This window comes from Piliocolobus tephrosceles, chromosome 16 (assembly GCF_002776525.5).
Source record: "Piliocolobus tephrosceles isolate RC106 chromosome 16, ASM277652v3, whole genome shotgun sequence".
NCBI classification, from domain to species: Eukaryota; Metazoa; Chordata; class Mammalia; order Primates; family Cercopithecidae; genus Piliocolobus; species Piliocolobus tephrosceles.
The window spans coordinates 51,172,951-51,195,494 of NC_045449.1; the positions used below are offsets into that span (position 1 = coordinate 51,172,951).

Here is a 22,544-nt window from a genome sequence, read left to right on the forward strand (position 1 = left end):
TTCGAGACCAGCCTGGCCAACATGGTGAAACCTGGTCTTTACTAAAAATACAAAAACTAGCCAGGTGAGGTGGTGGGCGCCTGTAATCCCAGCTACTCGGGAGGCTGAGGCAGGAATATCGTTTGAACCTGGGAGGTGGTTGTTGCAATGAGCTGAGATTGCTCCACTGCACTCCAGCCTGGGTGACAGAGCAAGACTCTTATCTCAAAAAAAAAAAAAAAGGTAGGTGACTCAGTTGGGCATGGTGTCTCATACCTGTATAATCCCAGTACTTTGGGAGGATGAAGCGGGCAGATCACTCGAGCCCAGGAGTTTGAGATCAGCCTGGGCAACGTGGTGAAACCCCATCTCTACAAAAAATACAAAAATTAGGCAGGCATCGTGGTGCACGCCTGTAGTTCCAGCTACTCGGGAGGCTGAGGTGAGGGGATTGCTTGAGCCCAGGAGGCAGAGGTTGCAGTGAGCCGAGATTAAGCTACTTTACTCCAGCCTGGGGGACAGAGCAAGACTGTCTCAAAAAAAAATGTAGGTGACTTAGTCCAGGTGACAATGTGCTGAGGTGACCCCATGGAAAGGATCTGGAGCAAGGCTTGCAGAAGGCTCCCTTCTCCTAACTCAGCCTGGGGAGGAGTCTTAGCTTTCAACTTGGATGTGGTTTTTCTGATGGCCTAAAGTACAGAAACTGTCTTCTTGACAGGTGTTTTTGCCACCAGATTGACAATATTAGACACTTTAGTGACTTTACAGTCACTGTTCAATGTGCCTTCTCATAAAGTTCTTTAATTCCTTTGCTCAACAAGAAAACTTGGCAAAGCTTTTAAAATTAGAGGCCTCCTTTTTTTTTTTTTTTTTTTTGAGACAGAGTCTCACTGTGTAGTGTAGCCCAGGCTGGAGTGCAATGGTGTGATCTCAGCTCACTGCAACCTCCACCTCCCAAGCTCAAGCAATTCTCCTGCCTCAGCCTCCCGAGTAGCTGGGATTACAGGTGCTTACCACCACCCCCAGCTAATTTTTGTATTTTCAGTAGAGATAGGATTTCACCATGTTGACCAGGCTGGTCTCGAACTCGTAGCCTCAAGTGATCCATCCACCTCTGTCTCCCAAAGTGCTAGAATTACAGGTGTGAGCCACTGCTCCTGGTAGGGGCCCATTTTAGTTAGCATCTGCTGTGTTCTCAGTTGTACTTTAAATTTATATCTATAGTTTTTATTTTTTTAATTGTTTTTAGACTGGGCTTGGTGGCTCACGCCTGTAATCCCAACACTTTGGGAAGCTGAGCAGGTGGATCAGGAGGTCAGGAGTTCAAGACCAGCCTGACTAACATGGTGAAACCCTGTTTCTACTAAAAATACAAAAATTAGCCCGGCATGGTGGCGGGAGCCTATAATCCCAGCTACTCATGAGGCTGAGGCAGGAGAATCGCTTGAACCAGGAGGCAGAGGTTATAGTGAGCTGAGATCATGCCACTGCATTCCAGCCTGGGCGACAGAGCAAGACTCCATCTCAAAAAAAAAAAAAAAAATTTGTTTTTAACTGCCTTATCTCAGAAATTTTTATCTTTTGAGGGGAGATTAAATATCCATAATTCTCTAGGTTGGAGCAGGAGTTCTTCAAACAACAGCAGCAGACTCACCTGTAATCTTGTCAGAAGTATGAATTATCAGTCTCCACCCTAGACCTACTGAATCAGAAACTGTGGGAGTTAGGCCTAGCAGTCTGTATTTACCGGGTGATCCTGAGGCATGCTAGTTTGAAAACTGCTGGGCTAGAGAAAGTCTGCTGAGGATGTGATACATTCCTCACTAATTTAAGGCTTTGACTCAGAGAAGCCATTTAATTGAAAGGATCTGCTGGGGCAAAGGAAAGGGGAAAAACTCATATGAATTTAATTTCCTGGTCCTTTCAAGAATCAGAAGGTATTAATATTTATTTAGATTGCTCATGGAGTCGAGAATTTTGAGTCTAGTGGTAACTTCTTTTGCCAGTCCCTAATGACATCACGTTAGAGGGTGTGGGACAGTGTGATTAACTCTTAAGTGTTTAAGGTCTTTTGCAATAGGCATTGCCACTTAAGCCATATGTTTTTAATGAACCTGCAATTCCAGTGTGCTCACTGTCCAGACATTATTGTATTTTTGTTCACTAATTCACTGAACATATAATGAGCACCTACTCATGGTGAGACACAAGATGAGTAAGACGTGTTCAAGGCATGTATCATTCGGTCATATTAAGAAGCACCCCAGAACATGAGCTTTCATATGCTCACAGATGTGCGCTTTGCTAAACATGTCCAAGCTGCTACCCACAGATCTGATGTAAACCTGGCCTTATAGTCAGAGCTCAGCTACTTTTTAGCATTATTTGGAGCTTAATTCTTTTACCTTCCCTGTCCCCTTTTTTTTCCCTTTTGATATACTCTTTAGTTTACTGCTGAGATACTGCTATCTCATATGAAAATGTCTTTCAAAACCTCCTAAGTTTAAGAATGAGAGCCAGCTTCCTGTTATGGTTCATTTTTGGAGAAATTCCGAATAAAGACTGATAGATGGATTCCCTTAAGGGAAATAATTATTTAAACTCTTAATTTTCTAATGAAAAGAACTTAGTAAAAATGAAAATAAGAGGAACCACTTGGAAAAATGATATTTTTAAATCATAATTTATGGATTTAGGAATTTTATTTTGTGAATAATAAGTCTAAACACTAAATGCCTATTTTGAGAAGACAGACTCTAAGTCTTCATGATCTTTGTGCCCTATTCGTGCTGGGCTGTTTTCCCCCTCCTTTTTTTTTTTTTTTGAGACAGAGTCTTGCTCTGTCACCTAGGCTGGAGTGCAATGGCGCGATCTTGGCTCACTGCAACCCCTGCCTCCCGGGTTCAAGCGATTCTCCTGCCTCAGCCTCCCAAGCAGCTGTGACCATAGGTGTGCACCACCATGCCCAGCTAATTTTTGTAGTTTTAGTAGAGACAGGCGTTTCACCATATTGGCCAGGCTGATTGTGAACTCCTGACCTCGTGATCCAACTGCCTCGTCCTCCCAAAGTGCTGGGATTACAGGTGTGAGCCACCGCACCCAGCCTCCCCCTCCTATTTTATTCAAAACTTTTTTTTTTTCAATCTCTAGAAGTACTTAGAGCACAAGGCCATGGCTATGAGAGGTTCTCATGCTGCTTTTGTCATCAATTCCCCTTTCATTCCTAGCAGCCTCACTGCATTGCAAGAAGTCTGCTGGCAAGAACCTCTCTGCCTTGCCTGTTCTTGCGCTCACAGCCTCAGCCAAGTTCCTTTCCATAGACCTTGCCCTGCTGCTGCCTAGCAGCAGGCTCAGGTGTCACTGCCACAACTTTGCATCTGCACATGCGAGTGCACTTCAAATAATGCAAAAGATAGGACACTTGGGACCCTCAAATGTTGGAAACTTAGGATTTTTAATGAGATTTTCTTCTGTGTCTGAAATTATAATATTTGCAAAGGGCCTAAAACACTACCAGTTATAAACCCTTATTTTTTATAATTTGGTGACTACAATAATAATTCACTGTAATGAGTTAGCAAAAATGGCTAAATCAGAAAATGATTCTATATTTAGGCATAGGAGTTGTGATTGGCAGGGTGTGTGTAAGGGGAAAAATAAACATATATTGAATAGTCTTATGATTAAAGATGATTACAAATTTGACTTAGTCATTTCTTATCTAGGGCATTTAAAATGACTTGTTAATGATTATCCTTTTCTCAGTCTTCTTGCTTATGAAGAACTGTAAGAGCTGGAGAGGTATCTCTGCATCTTTTACCATAAGCACCATAACATATGAGAACGTAAAGAAGACTGGAAAAGTAATGGTTAATGGCATGCAGATCCCTGCTTTCCTTTCCTTCTCAGTTTTCCATCCATCTGCTTTCTTTATTTTTTTTCCCATCTGCCATTTCCTTTGGGGCCTGGGTGAATACCTTAAGTAATGAAGTAAAATTTTTTTCTTGATGTAGATGGCAATAATTGTTTGTTCTTGGTAATTGACATAGCTTGAACTGGATGTGCTATTTATACCTAATTGCTGTAGAAACAGAACTGAAGTTCTCCTACTTCCTTTTTATAAGACATGTTTTTCAGTATCTGAATGGAGAAACCAGAGGGCATAGCAAGTAACGTAGAGGGATATTTACAGTGTTGTTATTAGAGGACCCAGATACCCTCAAGACAAGCTTGTCCAGCCCATGGCCCTCAGGCCTCATGTGGCCCAGGACAGCTTTGAATGTGGCCCAACATGGATTCGTAAACTTTCTCAAAACATTATGAGATTTTTTTGCAATTTTTTTTTAGCTCATTAGTTATCATTAGTGTTAGTGTATTTTATGTGTGGCCCAAGACAGTTCTTCTTCCAGTGTGGCCCAGGGAAGCCAAAAGATCAGATACCCCTGCTCTAAGATTTAGATACTCTCAACCACGCGGTTTTAGATATTGCCTTAAAGGCCTTCTGTTAGTGGGTGGTTCTAGTCTTCCTAGTTTCTCACCAGGCACAATTTTATTTAAAAATTTGTAACTTGTCTCTCTAAGACAGAATTCTTAAGTGTGAAGGGTGAAATTAGCAATTCAAATATTATTGCAAGTTTCTGTTGAATTTTAATTTTGTTGTTTTTATTCTCAGAGAGTCCTAGATAGAGTCTTTGAAGTGGTCTAGTTGCTAAGTACTGTTTGCTTTTCCATCAGTTGTCCACTTTAGAGCACATGTGTTTGCATTGAGTCTGATATTTAGGGTTGACTTAAACCACGTCTTGTGAGACATCCAGGCAAGTAGGATGAAGTCTTGTGAGTAGCAGTCAGGCTCACTGGTTTTTGCCAAGGGATAAATCAAGAACAAGTTGAAATGTTGTAATCATCGGGATCCTGAAAACAAGTTGCCTGCAGTCAGCTGATATGATTGCAAGTAGAAACTGAAAGAACCCCCTCAACTTCCATGTCACAGCAAGTGGGCCGGGCGCGATGGCTCAAGCCTGTAATCCCAGCACTTTCAGAGGCCGAGATGGGCGGATCATGAGGTCAGGAGATCGAGACCATCCTGGCTAACACGGTGAAACCCGGTCTCTACTAAAAAATACAAAAAACTAGCCGGGCGAGGTGGCGGGCGCCTGTAGTCCCAGCTACTCAGGAGGCTGAGGCAGGAGAATGGCGTAAACCCGGGAGGCGGAGCTTGCAGTGAGCCGAGATCCGGCCACTGCACTGCAGCCTGGGCGACAGAGCGAGACTCCGTCTCAAAAAAAAAAAACAAAAAAACAAAAAAACAGCAAGTGGTAACCAGTGTCTCCATGATCTCATCTTAAACTTTTCCAATCTCATGACAGTATTTCTCTGCACTTCTGGTGTTGATCCTTACTTCCCAAAACGATTGCTTTCAATTTTTTAGGCCTTCAGACTTACCATCTGGTTTACACACAGTTTTTCCCCCCTTTTTGCTATGTTTATGATCCCGTGACTTTATCAAGTGATGGTCCCTGTGCTGCTTTTTAAGAGTGTGGCTGACGGGTAGAATCAGATTGAAATTTGGAATGAAAATGATAGAGAAAAACTCTTCTGATTTTTTGTCTTATTGCGCTTTTGAAGAGGATGATTGTTCTGGTTTACTCCTAGTTTTTGGTCAAACAAGTATTGCCTGGATATTAGAGTTGGGGTGATGAGGCAAAGGAGAAGATGATTGGACTGGTTTTTGTTTTGTTTTGTTTTGTTTTTTGGAGCAGCTTCTCCTTTCTGATGGGAGTAAAGGGTGGTAAGGTGAGTTGGGTAGAGAGAGGCTAGGAAATGTAGACCCGTGTGTGGGAAGATCCTTCTTCATTTCATTGTATAAGCTGTCATGGTGGAAGTCATTTTAAATCTTACCAATTACACCAGCCCATGAGCTCTAGTTTGATTTATTATCTGTTGCTTTTCCTTCACTTTACTTGATTATTGAGCTGTGTTCTTAAGAATCCTACAACTGTAAAGCCTATGTGAACTTATTTAGAAGATTCCTAGTCAGAAAATGGGACATTCAGATATGTTTTTACAGGCCTGCCCAGCTATTGTGCTTCTTATCCTTTCGAAGACATAAATACTCTTTAAGTCCCATGGCTTGGAGCATTCTGTAAGTGAGTATGCTGAAAGTTCTCATGTTCTGAATTTTAAAGGGGCTGAAAACGTAGATATCTGGAGCTGCCCCTTCTGTCTTTCTCCAGACTACACAGTATTCAAAGACAGTGGCAGTGCCTTGCTTCTTCCTTGGAAAGAGAGCCTCTATCTTTCACATTCTCACACAGGGAAAATTCTGGTTTGTAGCTGCCCAGAAATTAAATGTTGAGAGTATCTGCAGAGCCTCTTCATTATTGCACAGAAGGGAGAGAGATTTTAGCTTCCTGTCTACATGCAGAAGTATTTCCTGGCACCTTCATCGTTCATTCAGGGAAACATAGGAGAGAAAATGGCTTCCACCAAGTAACAGATTTATACATGTCACCATCACTTAATGTTTTTTTCTTTTATTCCTTATTTCTAAAACCATTTCCCCAGATGCTTTACTGGGGCAATTATGCTTTCTTTACCTCACATTTGTTTTATTGGTTTTCATCCCCTATTCTTGTCTTTTTATGGGTATATCTTGTCTTTTGGTGGTTTGTTTTCTTTTTCATCCTTATTTTCTGAACCTGTCTCCTGGTTCCTCGTTCCCTGCATGCCACTAACTATTTTCATTAGATATTAATTGATTTGTGAATTCAGGCTGAATTGCATCATCAGCAGATGGCGGATCCAGACCTGTTGGAAGAGTCCTCATCCCTCTTGGAGCCAAGTGAGATGGGAAGAGGCACGCCTTTAAGACTTGGGTAAGTGTCATGTCAACCTTTCTGTATTCAGTGGGGCCATGTTCATCTCTGCTGTTCAGAAGAGCAATGAGACTGGGATTCACTTGCTACCAGGATATGCCCTCCTCTGAGCTTGTTGAGATAGTCCTACAGCTCTGGATTCATGCCTGAGTTGCTCTGTCAGCTCTCTGCTGGGTTTATAAGTGAGGCTGGGAACAAGACTTGTCTTAAAACCTTCCATCCCATGACATGGAATAGGTTTCCAATCTGCCTCTTCTCCCCACAGCTTCGTGGCTGGTGTCATTAACCGGGAGCGCATCCCTACTTTTGAGCGCATGCTTTGGCGGGTATGCCGGGGAAATGTGTTCCTGCGACAGGCTGAAATCGAGAACCCCCTGGAGGATCCTGTGACTGTAAGACAAGGAGATTGCATCCTGTGGAGTAGGTCTTGTAAAGGGAGCCCAGAGCAGTAACATAGCATGGGGCCACCTGAATCCAGCGCTTCCACAGAGGAGCCATTATCTTTATCTCTGCTCTAATTGGAGAATTTGAAGTACTTCCTCTAAGTTAATTGCTGTCATAGATACATATGAATGTGTGACGTATACATGACATATACATATTTTCAAGTTTACCCGTGTAGATGTTATTCTGATTAGAAATTTTTATTTTCACTTATTTGTCTTTTATGAAAATTAACTTTAAAGCAAGATATCTGGTTCCAAATGTCGTTTTTTTTTGTTGTTTGTTTGTTTGGTTTTTTTTTGAGGCAGAGTCTCTCTCTGTCGTCCAGGTTGGAGTGCAGTGGTGCGATCTCCACTCACCACAACCGCCGCTTCCTGGGTTCAAGCGATTCTCCTGCCTCAGCCTCCCAAATAGCTGGGGATTACAGGCATGCGCCATGATGCCCGGCTAATTTTTTTTGTATTTTCGATAGAGACTGTTTTACCATGTTGCCCAGGCTGATCTTGAACTTCTGATCTCAAGTGATCCGCCTGCCTCGGCCTGTCAAAGTGTTGGGATTATGGGCGTGAGTCACCCTGCCCAGCCCCAAATTTGGTAATATTCATGTATAAAAAGAGAAGGAGAGATTTCCTAAACTGTGGTCTTAATAAGCTGATGAAATTTTACTTGGTAAAGTTTTTTTGTTTGTTTGTTGGAAGGATTAGAAACTTAGTTTATAGATATCGCACAAAATAGGATGATCTTCCCCACCCAGTATTTCAGGAAGTAGAAACAGTTTAACATCTTGGCATTTGCCATAATGGGACAGAGTTTATCATCTAAACCTGCATTTCGGTGTGGTGAGTCCTGATTTCAGGGAGTACAAGTAAAGATTAATGTACTGCAAAAATTTTACTTTGCTTTTGTACGAGTGTTATTTAGAAACCTGAAGTTAGTTTTTCTGTTTTGAATTATCTTGTGAATTTCTTAAAGTAGTGTTCTTTACCTAAGAGGAGATATTGAACTGTGAGATTTCTCAGATTGGGTGGGCTGTGCAGCTGCAGGGCTTTCATCCTCCATGCCGTGGAGGAGTGTGGTGACACTTCAGGTGAACCCCCGGCTTAGGGATATAGTTTCACAGTCTTGCCAAAGGCCTTCGGGTTGTGGAAACATTGTAATCTGCAGCCACACTAATGAGGAACTTTTCTCAGGAGTATTCAGTCAGGTTTCCTCTTGGCAACAGAAAGGTTATTTTATCAACAAATGTAAAAATGAGGACCCTGGATATCTATAACAGATCAGGCTGCACAAAGTATGGGTTCTAGTTTAGCCTAGAGAATTTAGGGATTTCAGAGTCTTTAGCCTAATTTTCTTCACTCCTTATCTCCTTTTATCCTTCTGAAGTTTTGTTTGTTATTATAAAAGCTGTACATGCTGTGTATGACTATGGGAATATGCCGACAACCAGAGACAATCCTGGTTAACACGCCATATACCTTTTTTTCTGATCTTTCCTTCCAGTCCTTGCATCTTACTTCAGGTATAAATTTGGTATTTGGAATGGATTACCTTCCTCCCTGCCCCATAAAGTCCAGATTAGCTTGAATTGTGGGATTCTACATCAGCGTTCTTCCCAGGGACTCGGTTCCTTGTAGTTGTTCAGCCCCTTTTATCTAAGAGAACAGACAGAAATGGCTTCCTTCTCTTTTCTATCCTATACTTTTATCATTCAGGCAATATAAGATTTAAAGTTGAGGCCGGGTGCGGTGGCTCAAGCCTGTAATCCCAGCACTTTGGGAGGCCGAGACGGGCGGATCACGAGGTCAGGAGATCAAGACCATCCTGGCTAACATGGTGAAACCCCGTCTCTACTAAAAAAAAAAATACAAAAAACTAGCCGGGCGAGGTGGCGGGCGCCTGTAGTCCCAGCTACTTGGGAGGCTGAGGCAGGAGAATGGCGTAAACCCGGGAAGCGGAGCTTGCAGTGAGCTGAGATCCGGCCACTGCACTCCAGCCTGGGCAACAGAGCGAGACTCCGTCTCAAAAAAAAAAAAAAAAAAAAAAAAAGATTTAAAGTTGAATTGGTAAATAAGTCTAAACAGTGCTAAGAGGAGCATCATTTTAGCTTCAAGCTCCTGGTTAAGTCAAAAAAACAAATAGAGAAAGATTTTTGTGAATTAGAGATTATAGGGTAGATGTTCTTGTAGTGAAGCTTAGGAAATGGAGTGAGGGCATTGGTTAAAGTGCAGGATTGCTATGTCCTTAAAGGATGCCTATTGTTCTTACATCACCAAAAAAGTTGGTTATTTAAGAGGTTTTCATCCAGATACAGAAGTCTGAACTCTTGTTTTTTTATTCTGGGGCCTAGGGTGACTACGTGCACAAGTCTGTGTTTATCATTTTCTTCCAAGGTGATCAGCTGAAAAACAGAGTCAAGAAAATCTGTGAAGGGTAAGAGAGGCATGCCTCTACCAGGAGGGCACAGCCATGCTGCCCAAATGTTGAGTCTTAAAGTTCAGAATAGTGAAATACAAATCCTTTTTAGTCTACCTCGACACAGTAAATTTATCTTTTAATAATGTTAGGGGCTATTTTAATCAATTCAAAATTACCTGAATTCATTTTTATTTTTATTTTTTATTTTTATTTTTTATTTATTTATTTTTTTGAACGGAGTCTTGCTCTGTCACCCAGGCTGGAGTGCAGTGGCCGGATCTCAGCTCACTGCAAGCTCCGCCTCCCGGGTTCACGCCATTCTCCTGCCTCAGCCTACTGAGTAGCTGGGACTACAGGCGCCCACCACCGCGCCCGGCTAATTTTTTTTTTTATATTTTTAGTAGAGATGGGGTTTCACCGTGGTCTCGATCTCCTGACCTTGTGATCCGCCCGCCTCGGCCTCCCAAAGTGCTGGGATTACAAGCGTGAGCCACCGCGCCCGGCCTTTTATTTTTATTTTTGTTGTTCAGATGGGGGATCTCACTCTGTCACCCAGGCTGGAGTGCGGTGGTATGATCACGGCTCACTGCAGCCTTGACTGCCTGGGCTCAGGGGATTCTCTTGCCTCAGCCTCTAGGGTAGCTGGGACTACAGGCGTGCGCCCACCATACCTGGCTAATTTTTTGTATTCTTTGTAGAGACAGGGTTTTGCCATGTTGCTCAGGCTGTCCTGGAACTCCTGGACTCAAGGAATCTGCCCATCTCAACCTCCCAAAGTGCTGGGATTAGAGGTGTGAGCCACTAAATTCTTTTTCCTTTTTTTTTTTTTTCTGACCAAGGCTCACTCCACGCCCAGGCTGGAGTGCAATGGTGCGATCTTGGTGCACTGCAACTTCTGCCTCCCAGGTTCAAGTGATTCTCCAGCCTCCCGAGTAGTTGAGATTACGGGCACCTGCCACCACGCCTGGCAAATTTTTTGTTGTGTTTTAGTAGAGATGGGGTTTCGCCATGTTGGCCAGGCTGGTCTCAAACTCCTGACCTCAGGTGATCCACCCACCTCGGCCTCCCAAAGTGCTGGGATTACAGGTGTGAACCACTGCACGCGGCCCTAAATTCATTTAAAAAAATAACATCAGAACTTGTGGCCAGATACAGTGGCTCATGCCTGTAATCCCAACACTTTGGGAGGCCGAGGCAGGAGGATTGCTTGACCCCAGGATTTGAAGACCAGCCTGGCCAACTTAGTGAGACCCCATGTCTATAAAAAACTAAAAACTGAAAAAAAGAACCACAATTTCCTTAACTTGGGGAAAAATAATTCTTAAGGACTCATGGTTTACAAATGCCATATTATTCTGGGACAGTGAGTCTCCATACTTAGCATGGATGCTATGTCCTTAAATTTTCTGAAATTCTGCCTTAGGGACAGATTTTTTTTTTGAGATGGAGTCTCAAGCTGCCACCCAGGCTGGAGTGCAGTGGCACAATCACAGCCCACTGCAACTTTCACCTCTAGGGTTCAGGCAATTTCTCCTGCCTTAGCCTCCCAAGTAGCTGGGACTACAGATGTGCGCCACCACGCCTGGCTAATTTTTGTATTTTTAGTAGAGATGGGGTTTCACCACGTTGGCCAGGCTGGTCTCAGACTCCTCATGTCAAGCGATCTGCCCGCCTCAGCTCTCAGAGTGCTGGTGTTACAGGCGTAAGCCACTGTGCCCGGCCTTTTTGTTTGTTTGTTTGTTTGAGGCAGGGTCTCACTCCATTGCCCAGGCTAAAGTGCAGTGGCATGATCACAGCTCACTATAGCCTTGACTTCCTGAGCTCAGTTGATTCTCCCACCTCAACCTTGTGAGTAGCTGGGACTACAGGCATGTGCCACTGTGCCCAACTAATTTTTGTATTTTTTGTAGAGATGAGGTTTCACCGTGTTGCTCAGGCTCGTCTTGAACTTCTAGAATCAAGCAATCCACCTGCCTCAGCCTTCCAAAGTGCTGGGATTACAGGCGTGAGCCACTGCACCTAGCCTAGGGACAGGATTTTTTCCATGCCATCTTACTCCGTTAATTTACAATATAATTTGCTTTACTTTTTTTTTTTTTTTTAATCTCAAGGGAATTTCATAGCTACAGAGAATGTCAAGATAGTTCAGATGTTATAATTGCTTCGTCTGCAGGTCGTTTCACATAAATAGTGTTGACTTAGGCTGGACGCGGTGGCTAATGCCTGTAATCCCAGCACTTTGGGAGGCTGAGGTGGGTGGATCGCCTAAGGTCAGGAGTTGGAGACTAGCCTGGCCAATGTGGTGAAACCCCATCTCTAGTAAAAATACAAAAATTAGCCAGGTGTGGTGGCAGGTGCCTATAATCCCAGGTACTCGGGAGGCTGAGGCAGGAGGACCGCTGGAACCCAGGGGCAGAGGTTGCAGTGAGCTGAGATTGTGCTACTTCACTCTAGCCTGGGTGATACAGCGAAACTCCGTCTCAAAAAACAAAAAAGAAAAATAGTGTTGACTTAATACATCGATCTGACCTAATCCTGTTTTGGTCCTTCTGGTACATTAGGATTACTTTCTGAGATTATTTAAATTAGATAAGTTAAGAAACTTCGATGTTCCTACATTCCAGGTTCCGAGCCTCGCTCTATCCCTGTCCTGAGACACCACAGGAGAGGAAGGAAATGGCTTCCGGAGTGAATACTAGAATTGATGATCTCCAAATGGTATGCAGAAGGCTGGAGGGAATTTGTTTTTGTGAACTACTGGAATACAAGACCATCCTCCTTCCTTGAAACGCTAATGGTCTACAAGGCACCTGTATAGCAAACCAGGATACCAAAAAAAGAAATGTCCATGGGTAATATGTCCTTCTGGGAGCTGAGAAAGTGTCAGGGAATGATGGTTAAAAATAGCATTAGCCCTCCTCAAATGAGACAGGAATGCTAAGCATCTAGATTCGTTGTTGCCTAGCATATTCAATTCCTCTCCACCTCATGAGTCTGAGATTTTTTTTTTTTTTTTTTGAGACAGAGTCTCAGTCTGTCACCCAGGCTGGAGTGCCATGGCGCTATCTTAGCTCACTGCAACCTTCGCCTCCTAGGCTCAGGTGATCCTCCTGCCTCAGCCTCCTGAGTAGCTGGGATTATAGGCATGTGCCATCATGCCTAACTAATTTTTGTATTTTTGTTTATTTTTTTTGAGACGGAGTCTCGCTCTTTTGCCCAGGCTGGAGTGCAGTGGCGTGATCTTGGCTCACTGCAACCTCTGCCTCCCAGGTTCAAGCGATTCTCCTGCCTCATCCTCCCAAGTAGCTGGGATTACAAGCATGTGCCACTAAACCTGGCTAATTTTTGTATTTTTAATAGAGACAGGGTTTCACCATGTTGGCCAGGCTGGTCTCAAACTCCTGACCTCAAGTGATCCTCCCACCTCGGCCTCCCAAAGTGCTGGGATTATAAGCATGAATCACTGTGCCTGGCCTAATTTTTGTATTTGTAGTAGGGATGGGGTTTTACCATATTGGCCAGGCTGGTCTTGAACTCCTGACCTCAAGTGATCCACCTGCCTCAGCCTCCCAAGGTGCTGGGATTACAGGCATGAGCCATTGTGCCAAGCCAAGTCTGATATAGTTTTTTTTTTTGTTTTTTGTTTTGTTGAGACAGAATCTCACCCTGTTGCCCAGGCTGGAGTCTTGTGGCACGATCTCAGCTCACTGCAAGCTCCGCCTCCTGGGTTCATGCCATTCTCCTGCCTAAGCCTCCTGAGTAGCTGGGACCACAGGCGCCCACCGCACGCCCAGCTAATTTTTTGTATTTTTTAGTGGAGACGGGATTTCACCGTGTTAGCCAGGATGGTCTCGATCTCCTAACCACATGATCTGCCTGCCTCGGCCTCCCAAAGTGCTGGATTACAGGCATGAGCCACCACGCCCGGCTGCTAGTTTTTATAATAATAATTTTTTAAAAGTATGCTTAGTTAAGAAAAATATGTATCAAACAATCTAAAAATACATGAGAAGTCAGTTCTGCCCTGTCCCACAAACCCTCCTGAGGCAGCCAGTCCCAGTAGCTCGGCATGCATCCCTGCGGTCACCTTTGATCTTAACCACATAGTCTAGCCAAAAAGCCCTGGTGTGACTTTTGTACCCAAGAAGAGACTGTGTTGGAGTTTTGCCAAATTGCAGTAAGTGTGGTTTATGCACACTACAGTTATCACAGAGCTCTGAGGGAGGAGTTGTGAACTATGTGTACGTGGAAGGAAAGACTGGTGAGTGGGGCTTTGTTCCCTTTGAAAGAATGAAAGTGATGATTATCCCCTTAGAATATTAATAAACATGCTTAATCCCAAAGGCAGTTCCTTTTGTCAGTGGCAGAATTGTCAGAGATACGTTGTAACTTCCATTTCTCTCTTTTTTTTTTTTTTTTTGGAGACAGAGTCTTGCTCTGTCTCCCAGGCTGGGGTGCAGGGGCGTGATCTTGCCTCACTGCAACCTCTGCCTCCCGGGTTCAAGCGATTCTCCTGCCTCAACCTCCCAAGTAGCTGGGATTACAGGCGCCCACCACCACACTTGGCTAATTTTTTTTATTTTTAGTAGAGACGGGATTTTGCCACATTGGCCAGGCTGGTCTTGAACTCCTGACCTCAGGTGATCTGCCTGCCTCGGCCACCCAAAGTGCTGGGATTACAGGTATGAGCCACCATGCCCAGCCTGTAACTTCCATTTCATCTCTCAGTGACCTCCATCATGTATGACCCACCAATCTGACCTATTGCTGGCTCTTTTGAGATACACTTACCTGTTTAACCAGAGAGAGAGAGTTTTAGAACTGCTGGTGAATGACAGGCTATATTAGTACATTCTGGGTTCTAAGGCTGTTGTAATCTCCTTCCAGTCCTATGGGTAGATGTAAAGAGCATGTGTGGTAGACATTATAACTGACCAAAATTTGATTTTTTAAAAATCTAGCTGTAGGAACTGAAAGTTTAAAAGGGATTGAATACCAAGGAGTGGGATGAGGAAAGAGAAAGGCAAATAGAACATTGTTTGCTAGTTTCTTTAGCATCCTTCTAGAAAAAGGTTTTTTTGTTTGTTTGTTCTGTTTTCAAGACAGATCTCACTCTATCACCCAGGCTGGAATGCAGTGGCACAGTCTTGGCTCACTGCAGCCTTGACCGACTAGGCTCAAGCAATCTGTCTCAGCCTCCCAAGTAGCTGGGACTACAGGTGCTTGCTGTCATGCCCAGCTAATTATTTTTTGGTATGTTTTTGTGGAGATAGGGTCTCACTATGTTGCCCAAACTGGTCTGGAACTCCTGACCTCAAGCAATCCTCCTGCCCTGGCCTCCCAAAGTGCTGGGATTACAGGAGTGAGTAATAGTAATTATGAAATAGTCCACAACCAGAAGGAAAGAAGGTAGCTATCTTCAAGTGATGTATTTCCCTAGCATGCCATGGCTTTGCTTTTAAAAACAAAACAAAACAAACCTCTTTATGGAGGTCACCTTCCTCTGCCCAAGACAGTTTTTCAGGGAGTAATTACTGCTTTGTTCTGAACTCACTTGAAGAATTGTCTATGGTGCAGACTTGTGCTTGGGTTGCTTGCCTAATTTCTTCCAATTGGAAGCAGCAGGCTTAGCCACACTTCTGCTATTAAACACTGAAATATGGGCTGGACGCGTTGGCTCACGCCTGTAATCCCAACACTTTGGGAGGCCGAGGCAAGTGGATCATGATGTCAGGAGTTCGAGACCAGCCTGACCAACATGGTGAAACCCCGTCTCTACTAAAAATACAAAAATTAGCCGTGCATGGTGGCACGCGCCTGTAATCCCAGCTACTCTCGAGGCTGAGGCAAGAGAATCACTTGAACCCAGGAGGCGGAGGTTGCAGTGAGCCAAGACCACACCACTGCACTCCAGCCTGGGCCACAGAGCGAGACGCCGTCTCAAAAAAAAAAAAAAAAAAAAAAACTTAAATATTTGGTATTAAGCCAATGGAATGTAAAATGTTCCTGTACCTTCCTCCCACCCTAGTCTTGGCACTGTGATTCCTCTGAGGGAAATCTGTACTGGTTTCGAAAGGATCAACACTGAACCATTTTTTCCTCTGAGAAGCCTGACATAAAGGTAACACCTTAGCTGCCCTCATGATGGCAGTGGTCTGTGGCAGTCCAAGCCCCCTGTAAAGATCACAGGTGCTCCTGATCCCACGGCATCTCCTGGCCCATGTTTCCAGTGTAGGCAGGCGGTGGTATTCAGCACCGCCTCTTTCTGCCCTTTCCTGTTGCTGGCCCATGTGCAGGGGATTCTGTGTGGATTTGTTCATTTATCGGCTCCTGGGCTTGTGATGCCTACTTCTTCAAGTCTGAGTTACAGTCCCCACATAGAAAGTTGTTGCTCTTTAATGAGCCAAGTTAAAGGCAGTGACCTACATTTGTTATGCCTTGGACTGGTGGTAAGATTGAACATATATAGAAAAGCTAAAAAACAATTTTCTCAGTTTTCTTTTCAGGTTGAAGCTAAATAAAAGTGAATGTTAGTAACTAGAACTCTAATTTCTTGTAATTGGGAAAAAAGAAACCATTCTAGCCAGAGGAAGAAAAAGACAATTCCCTGGCAATTCTTTTCAGAAAGCTGTACCTCTTTGCCATTCATATCCTGAGATCTAAATCTGGTGTTAAAAGGATCCCTCGCTTGTTCCTTTTCTCCCCAAAGGTTCTAAATCAAACGGAGGATCACCGCCAGAGGGTTCTGCAGGCGGCTGCTAAGAACATCCGTGTCTGGTTCATCAAAGTTCGGAAGATGAAGGCCATCTACCACACCCTGAACCTGTGCAACATAGATGTGACTCAGAAATGCTTGATTGCAGAGGTCTGGTGCCCCGTCACCGACCTTGACTCCATCCAGTTTGCACTCAGAAGGGGCACGGTGAGTCCCCAAAGCTAGCAACGCAGCTCGTGGCCAGGAAGAGAGGTTCCCATCAGTAGTAACATTAATGTCATTTTTGGCTGGGCACGGTGGCTCATGCCTGTAATCCCAGCACTTTGGGAGGCCGAGGCGGGCAGATCACGAGGTCAAGAGATCAAGACCATCTTGGCTAACACGAAAAATACAAAAAATTAGCTAGGCGTGGTGGTGGGTGCCTGTAGTCCCAGCTACTGAGCTACTGAGTTACTGCCCAGCTACTGAGGCAGGAGAATGGAGTGAATCTGAGAGGCAGAGCTTGCAGTGAGCCGAGATGGCGCCACTGCAGTCCATCCTGGGCAACAGAGCGAGATTCCGTCTCAAAAGAGAAAATAAATAATAGCATTAATGTCATTTTTATGACATTTCACCTTCGGAGTTCTTTAATATGTTTGTCTTTTAACTTGACAGCACATTTCATACATAGCCTAGCATATCATATATATATCATAGCATAGCATATCGTTATTTTGCATATGCGGAGACTGTAGTTCAGAGAGCTGAAATAATTTGGTCATAATGCCCATGATTCTTCAGGGTTGCTCATGGCCAGGGCATCAGTTTCCTGATGCCTTTTCTATATATGAGTGCTTCTGTTTAGTAGTTAATTAGAACAACTACTGTATCCACAGAACTGCTCTAAGTGCCTGGAGAAGTGCAGAGATGTACAAAACATGCCCTCAAGTATCTTACAGTTTATTAGGAGAGTTCCGACTATGGAGTTGGAAAAAACTATAAGAAGGTGGCAATTGATCAGGTCTTTGAAGAATGGTAAGATGTTGGTAAGACTGCTGAATGAAGAGAAGAAGACAAAGGCAGGAAGTATAGTTAGACCATGTATATTTGGGCACAAACAGGATTTACAATGGGTTAGCTGAAGAGGAGAAGTACCTGTCTGCGTCAGGTAGTTTGGAACCTAATTGTGAAAGGTTCTTAAATAATAGCTTAGAAGATTTAAATTTTATTCCAGAGGGAGTTGAGAGACATTAGAAGTTCTTCAGGGGTGAAGGAACATGATCAAAGCAGTTTGGGTGGTTTTTAAAATTTTTTATTTTGTTTTTGAGACAGGGTCTGGCTTTGTTACCCAGGCTGGAGTATAGTGGTGCCATCTCAGCTCACTGCAGCTTCTGACTCCCAGGCTTAAGCAACCCTCCCACTTCAGACTCCCAGTAGCTAGGACTGCAGGCGCCCACCATCATACCTGCCTAATTTTTTGTATTTTTTGTAGAGACAGGATTTTACCATGTTGCCCAGGCTGATCTTAAATTCCTGGGCTCGAGTGATCTGCCTTCCTTGGCTTTCCAAAGTGTTGGGGCCAGGCGTGGTAACTCATGCCTGTTATCCCAGCACTTTGGGAGGCTGAGGCGGGTGCATCACTTGAGGTCAGCAGTTTGAGACTAGCCTCGCCAACATGGCGAAACCCCGTCTCTACTAAAAATACAAAAAATTTAGCCGGGTATAGTGGTGGGGTGCCTGTGATCCCAGCTACTCAGGAGGCTGAGGCAGGAGAACCAGTTGAACCCAGGAGACAAAGGTTGCAGTGAGCTGAGAGCACGCCACTGCACTCCAGCCTGCACAACACAGTACGACTGTCTCAAAAAAAAAGTGAGTCACTATGCCTGGTGGATCAGTTTTTTTTTGGAGAAGGAGTTTTGCTCTCGTCGCCCAGGCTGGAGTGCAGTGGCACAATCACAGCTCACTGCAACCTCCACCTCCCTGGTTCAAGTGATTCTGCTGCCTCAGCCTCCTGAGTAGCTGGGATTACAGGCGTGCGCTACCACACCCAACTAACTTTTTGTATTTTTAGTTGAGACGGGGTTTCATCATGTTGGCCAGGCTGGTTCGAACTCCTGACCTCAGGTGATCCACCCGCCTCAGCCTCCCAAAGTACAGGGATTACAGGTGTGAGCCACTGCTTCTGGCTCAAAGCAGTTTTAAAAGAGTAATCTGCTGATAGTATCTAGGTTGGATTGAAGGGTGAAGAGATTCTGTAGGTACGGGTTCAGTTAGGAAGTTATTGTAGACATAGAGTAGTAAATGATAAGAATCCCCAGGTAGGACTTGACAATGGGAAAAAAAAATGACAAATTGTGAGATGTTCTGCAGGAAAAATCAGTAGGGATACCTGGTTCCTAGCAAGGTGCAGGAGAAATACAAGGAGAAAGATTTAAACATCTTTTTGAGGCATCAAAGCTGAGTGGCCAGGATAATTAGGGTTCCAATGATGGAAGTAAATGTTCAGCAAGAGAAGCTTATTGATTGGGGAGAGATGGTAAGTTCAGTTCCAGTCACATTGAGGTCCTTGTGGAAATGTCAAGCAGACAAGGGGACAAAGCTAAGGAAAATGGGAGTCATGAGAATGGAAGGGAATGAGACCTCCAAGAGGGAGGTCATAGAGAGAAAAAAAAAGTTGGGGGCCTGCAATGCTATCAGGTAGACAGAGCAGAAACAGCCAGCAAAGAGAGAAAAGGAATGGTTAGCGAGCAGGAGGAAAACTCCTAAGGAAGAAAGATTTTCACCAAAGATCTCCAATGTCAGGGGTGTGCATTGGGGAGAGAAGCTCTTTGGTCAGGAGCCAGTCACTTTGCATAAGCATGCTCAGCCAGACTGCAAGGGATCAGGAAGTTAAGAGAAAGTAGTGAAGAAGGAGAGCCCGAGAACATACTTTGCTTTCTCCATGAAAGGGGGAGAACAACTTTCATAAAAAGGCAGATATAGAGGCAGTTCTACATTTTCTTTGATGACGTATTTTAAAGTTAAATTTTTTTCACATTGAGGATGTATTTCATAGGATCTAATAGAAATCTTCCATTATAAATGTTATACCTTGTCCCAGTTTTCCCAAAGGCTGGGAAAGATAATCTAGTTTTATTTTTATTTTTTCATTAGTTTTATTGTGATATAATTTACACAAAAGAAAATACATATATTTTATGTGTACCATTTGATGAGTTTTTAGAAATACACACCTGTGTAACCACCACCACCACAATTAGGAGGATAACCTAATTTTGATAAATGTGCTCATGTTTTTCAGGAACACAGTGGTTCCACTGTACCTTCCATTTTGAACAGGATGCAGACAAACCAGACTCCCCCAACCTATAACAAAACCAACAAGTTTACCTATGGCTTTCAGAACATAGTAGACGCTTATGGAATTGGAACTTACCGAGAGATAAATCCAGGTAAAAGAAAGCTTGTTATCTTTTTACTCTGGAGTTTTTTGTTTGTTTGTTTGGTTTATTTTGAGACAGGGTCTCCCTCTGTCACCCAGGCTGGAGTGCAGCAGCACGATTGTAGTTCACTGCAGCCTCAAACTCCTGGCCTCAAGAGATCCTCCCAACTCAGCCTCCTGCATAGGTAGGACCACAGGCACACACCACCACACCTGGCTAATTTTTTATTTTATGATTGTTTTTTGAGACTGGGTCTCATTCTGTTGCCCAGGCTGATAATTTTTAATTTTTTTTAGAGATGGGGTTTTGTTATGTTGCCCAAGCTAGTCTTGGACTCCTGGGCTCAAGCATGCCTTCTACTTCAGCCTCCCAAAGTGCTGGGATTACAGGTGTGACCCACTATGCCTGGCCTTTTTGTTAGTTGTTTCTTCTAATGCCTCACTTTAAATGCTGTTGAACAACTGAATTAAAATTAAAGATGTTAATCCTAGCACTTCTTTTTAAATTTTTATTCTATTTTTTATTTTTTTTTGAGACGGAGTCTGGCTCTGTTGCCCAGGCTGGAGTGCAGTGGCATGATCTCGGCTCACTGCAAGCTTCGCCTCCCAGGTTCTCGCCATTCTCCTGCCTCAGCCTCCTGAGTTGCTGGGATTACAGGCACCTGTCACCATGCCCGGCTAATTTTTTTTTTTTTTTTTGATGATGTGGAGATTTACTCTTGTTGCCCAGGCTGGAGTGCAATGGCACGATCTCAGCTCACCACAGCCTCTGCCTCCCAGGTGCAAGCAGTTCTCCTGCCTCAGCCTCCCAAGTAGCTGGGATTACAGGCATGTACCACCACTCCCAGCTAATTTTGTATTTTTGTTGAGATGGGATTTTACCATGTTGCCCAGGCTTATCTCGAACTCCTGACCTCAGGTGATCCGCCTGCCTCTGCCTTCCAAAGTGCTGGGATTACAGGCGTGAGCCACTGCGCCTAGCCATTTTTTTGTATTTTTAGTAGAGACGGGGTTTCACCATGTTAGCTAGGATGGTCTCGATCTCCTAACCTCGTTATCTGCCTGCCTTGGCCTCCCAAAGTGCTGGGATTACAGGCATGAGCCACTGCACCCGGCCAATCCTAGCACTTTTAGAGGCCAAGATAGGAGGATTGCTTGAGCCCAGGATTTCAACATCAGCCTGGGCAATATAATGAGACCCCATCTCTATTAAAAAATAAACAAACATGTTGACACCTCAGCTCTTGTGTACTTCCTTTGCAGAGGTGCTCATTCTGGCAGGGCATGGTGGCTCACACCTGTAATCCCAGCACTCTGGGAGGCTGAGGCAGGTGGATCACATGAGGTCAGGAGTTTGAGACCAGCCTGGCCAACATGGTGAAACCCCACCTCCACTAAAAATACAAAAATTAGCTGGTCGTGGTGGCGCGCACCTGTAGTCCCAGCTACTTGGGAGACTGAGGCATGAGAATCACTTGAACCCAGGAGGTGTAGGTTGCAGTGAACTGACATCATGCCGCTGCATTCCAGCTTGGGTGACAGAGCAAGACTGTCTCAAAAAAAAAAAAAAAGTGCCTATTTGATGTAAGGAGCAGGTTTACTGTCAGGTAGCGTTCCTTTAAGAGTTCATCAGATGGGCTGGGTGCGGTGGCTCACACCTGTAATCCCAGCACTTTGGGAGTCTGAGGCAGGTGGATCACCTGAAGTCAGGAGTTCAAGACCAGCCTGACCAACATGGAGAAACCCCGTCTCTACTAAAATTACAAAATCAGCCAGGCATGGTGGCTCATGCCTGTAATCTCAGCTATTCAGGAGGCTGAGGCAGGAGAATCACTTGAACCTGGGAGGCGGAGGTTGCCGTGAACCAATATTGTGTTATTGCACTCCAGCCTGGGCAACAAGAGTGAAACTCCATCTCAGAAAAAAAAAAAAAAAAAAAAGAGTTCATTGGCTGGGTGCGGTGGTTCATGCCTGTAATCCCAGCACTTTAGGAGGACAAGGTGGGAGGATCATTTGAGGCCAGGAGTTCAAGACCAGCCTGGCCAACAGGTGACATCCTATCTCTACTAAAAATACAAAAAAATTAGCCTGGCCTGGTGGTGCATGCCTGTAATCCCAGCTACTCAGGAGGCTGAGACAGGAGAATTGCTTGAACCCAGGAGACAGAAGTTATAGTGAGCCAAAATTGTGCCACTGCACTCCAGCCTGAGTGACAGAGTGAGACTCTGTCTCAAAAAAAAAGAAAAGTTCATGAGACTGAATTCGTTCTTGTGCCCTCACAACCCTAAAACACCTGGACTTCTCTAGCAAATCATTTGCAGGAACTGCTTTAACTGCTTTAAGCAAAATGTCTCTCCTAAGATGTCTGATATTTTTAAATGGCTTTTTTTTTTTTTTTTTTTTGGCTTCCCTGTTCCAAGGTTAGACAGAAAAAATGTAGCAAGTATTGGCCATTTTAAGCACAACACAGATTTCTCCTATATTTGGAGAGTTCTCCTATATTTGGAGAGTTAAATCAAGAGTGTGAGGATTCATTTTCAGTTGGAACCGTATGCAAGAACTGCTTTGCTCTGGACTTTCTCTGTCTGTACGTTATCTGATATTTAGCTTTATACCGCTGGGACATAGTTGCTGCACAAAGAGAAGACAGCTGGCCTGCCCGGGGAGCAGGGTCCCACGAGTTACAAGAGAATCA

The 22,544-nt window shown here is 44.2% G+C and overlaps 1 protein-coding gene across 4 annotated transcripts in view; it reads left to right on the top strand.

Annotated features, from left to right (window-relative positions):
• ATP6V0A1 (ATPase H+ transporting V0 subunit a1) overlaps window positions 1-22,544 on the top strand; it is a 64,258-nt gene that overhangs the window by 12,187 nt on the left and 29,527 nt on the right. For 2 of the 4 annotated variants that reach the window (XM_023204072.2, XM_023204073.1), the window contains 6 exons: window positions 6,751-6,854; window positions 7,120-7,246; window positions 9,646-9,728; window positions 12,338-12,431; window positions 16,423-16,635; window positions 19,709-19,859. In XM_023204072.2, coding sequence (XP_023059840.1) covers window positions 6,751-6,854; window positions 7,120-7,246; window positions 9,646-9,728; window positions 12,338-12,431; window positions 16,423-16,635; window positions 19,709-19,859 — 772 coding nt within the window. The remainder of the gene's footprint in view (window positions 1-6,750; window positions 6,855-7,119; window positions 7,247-9,645; window positions 9,729-12,337; window positions 12,432-16,422; window positions 16,636-19,708; window positions 19,860-22,544) is intronic. The other 2 variants (XM_023204074.2, XM_023204075.1) reach the window with 1 other exon arrangement.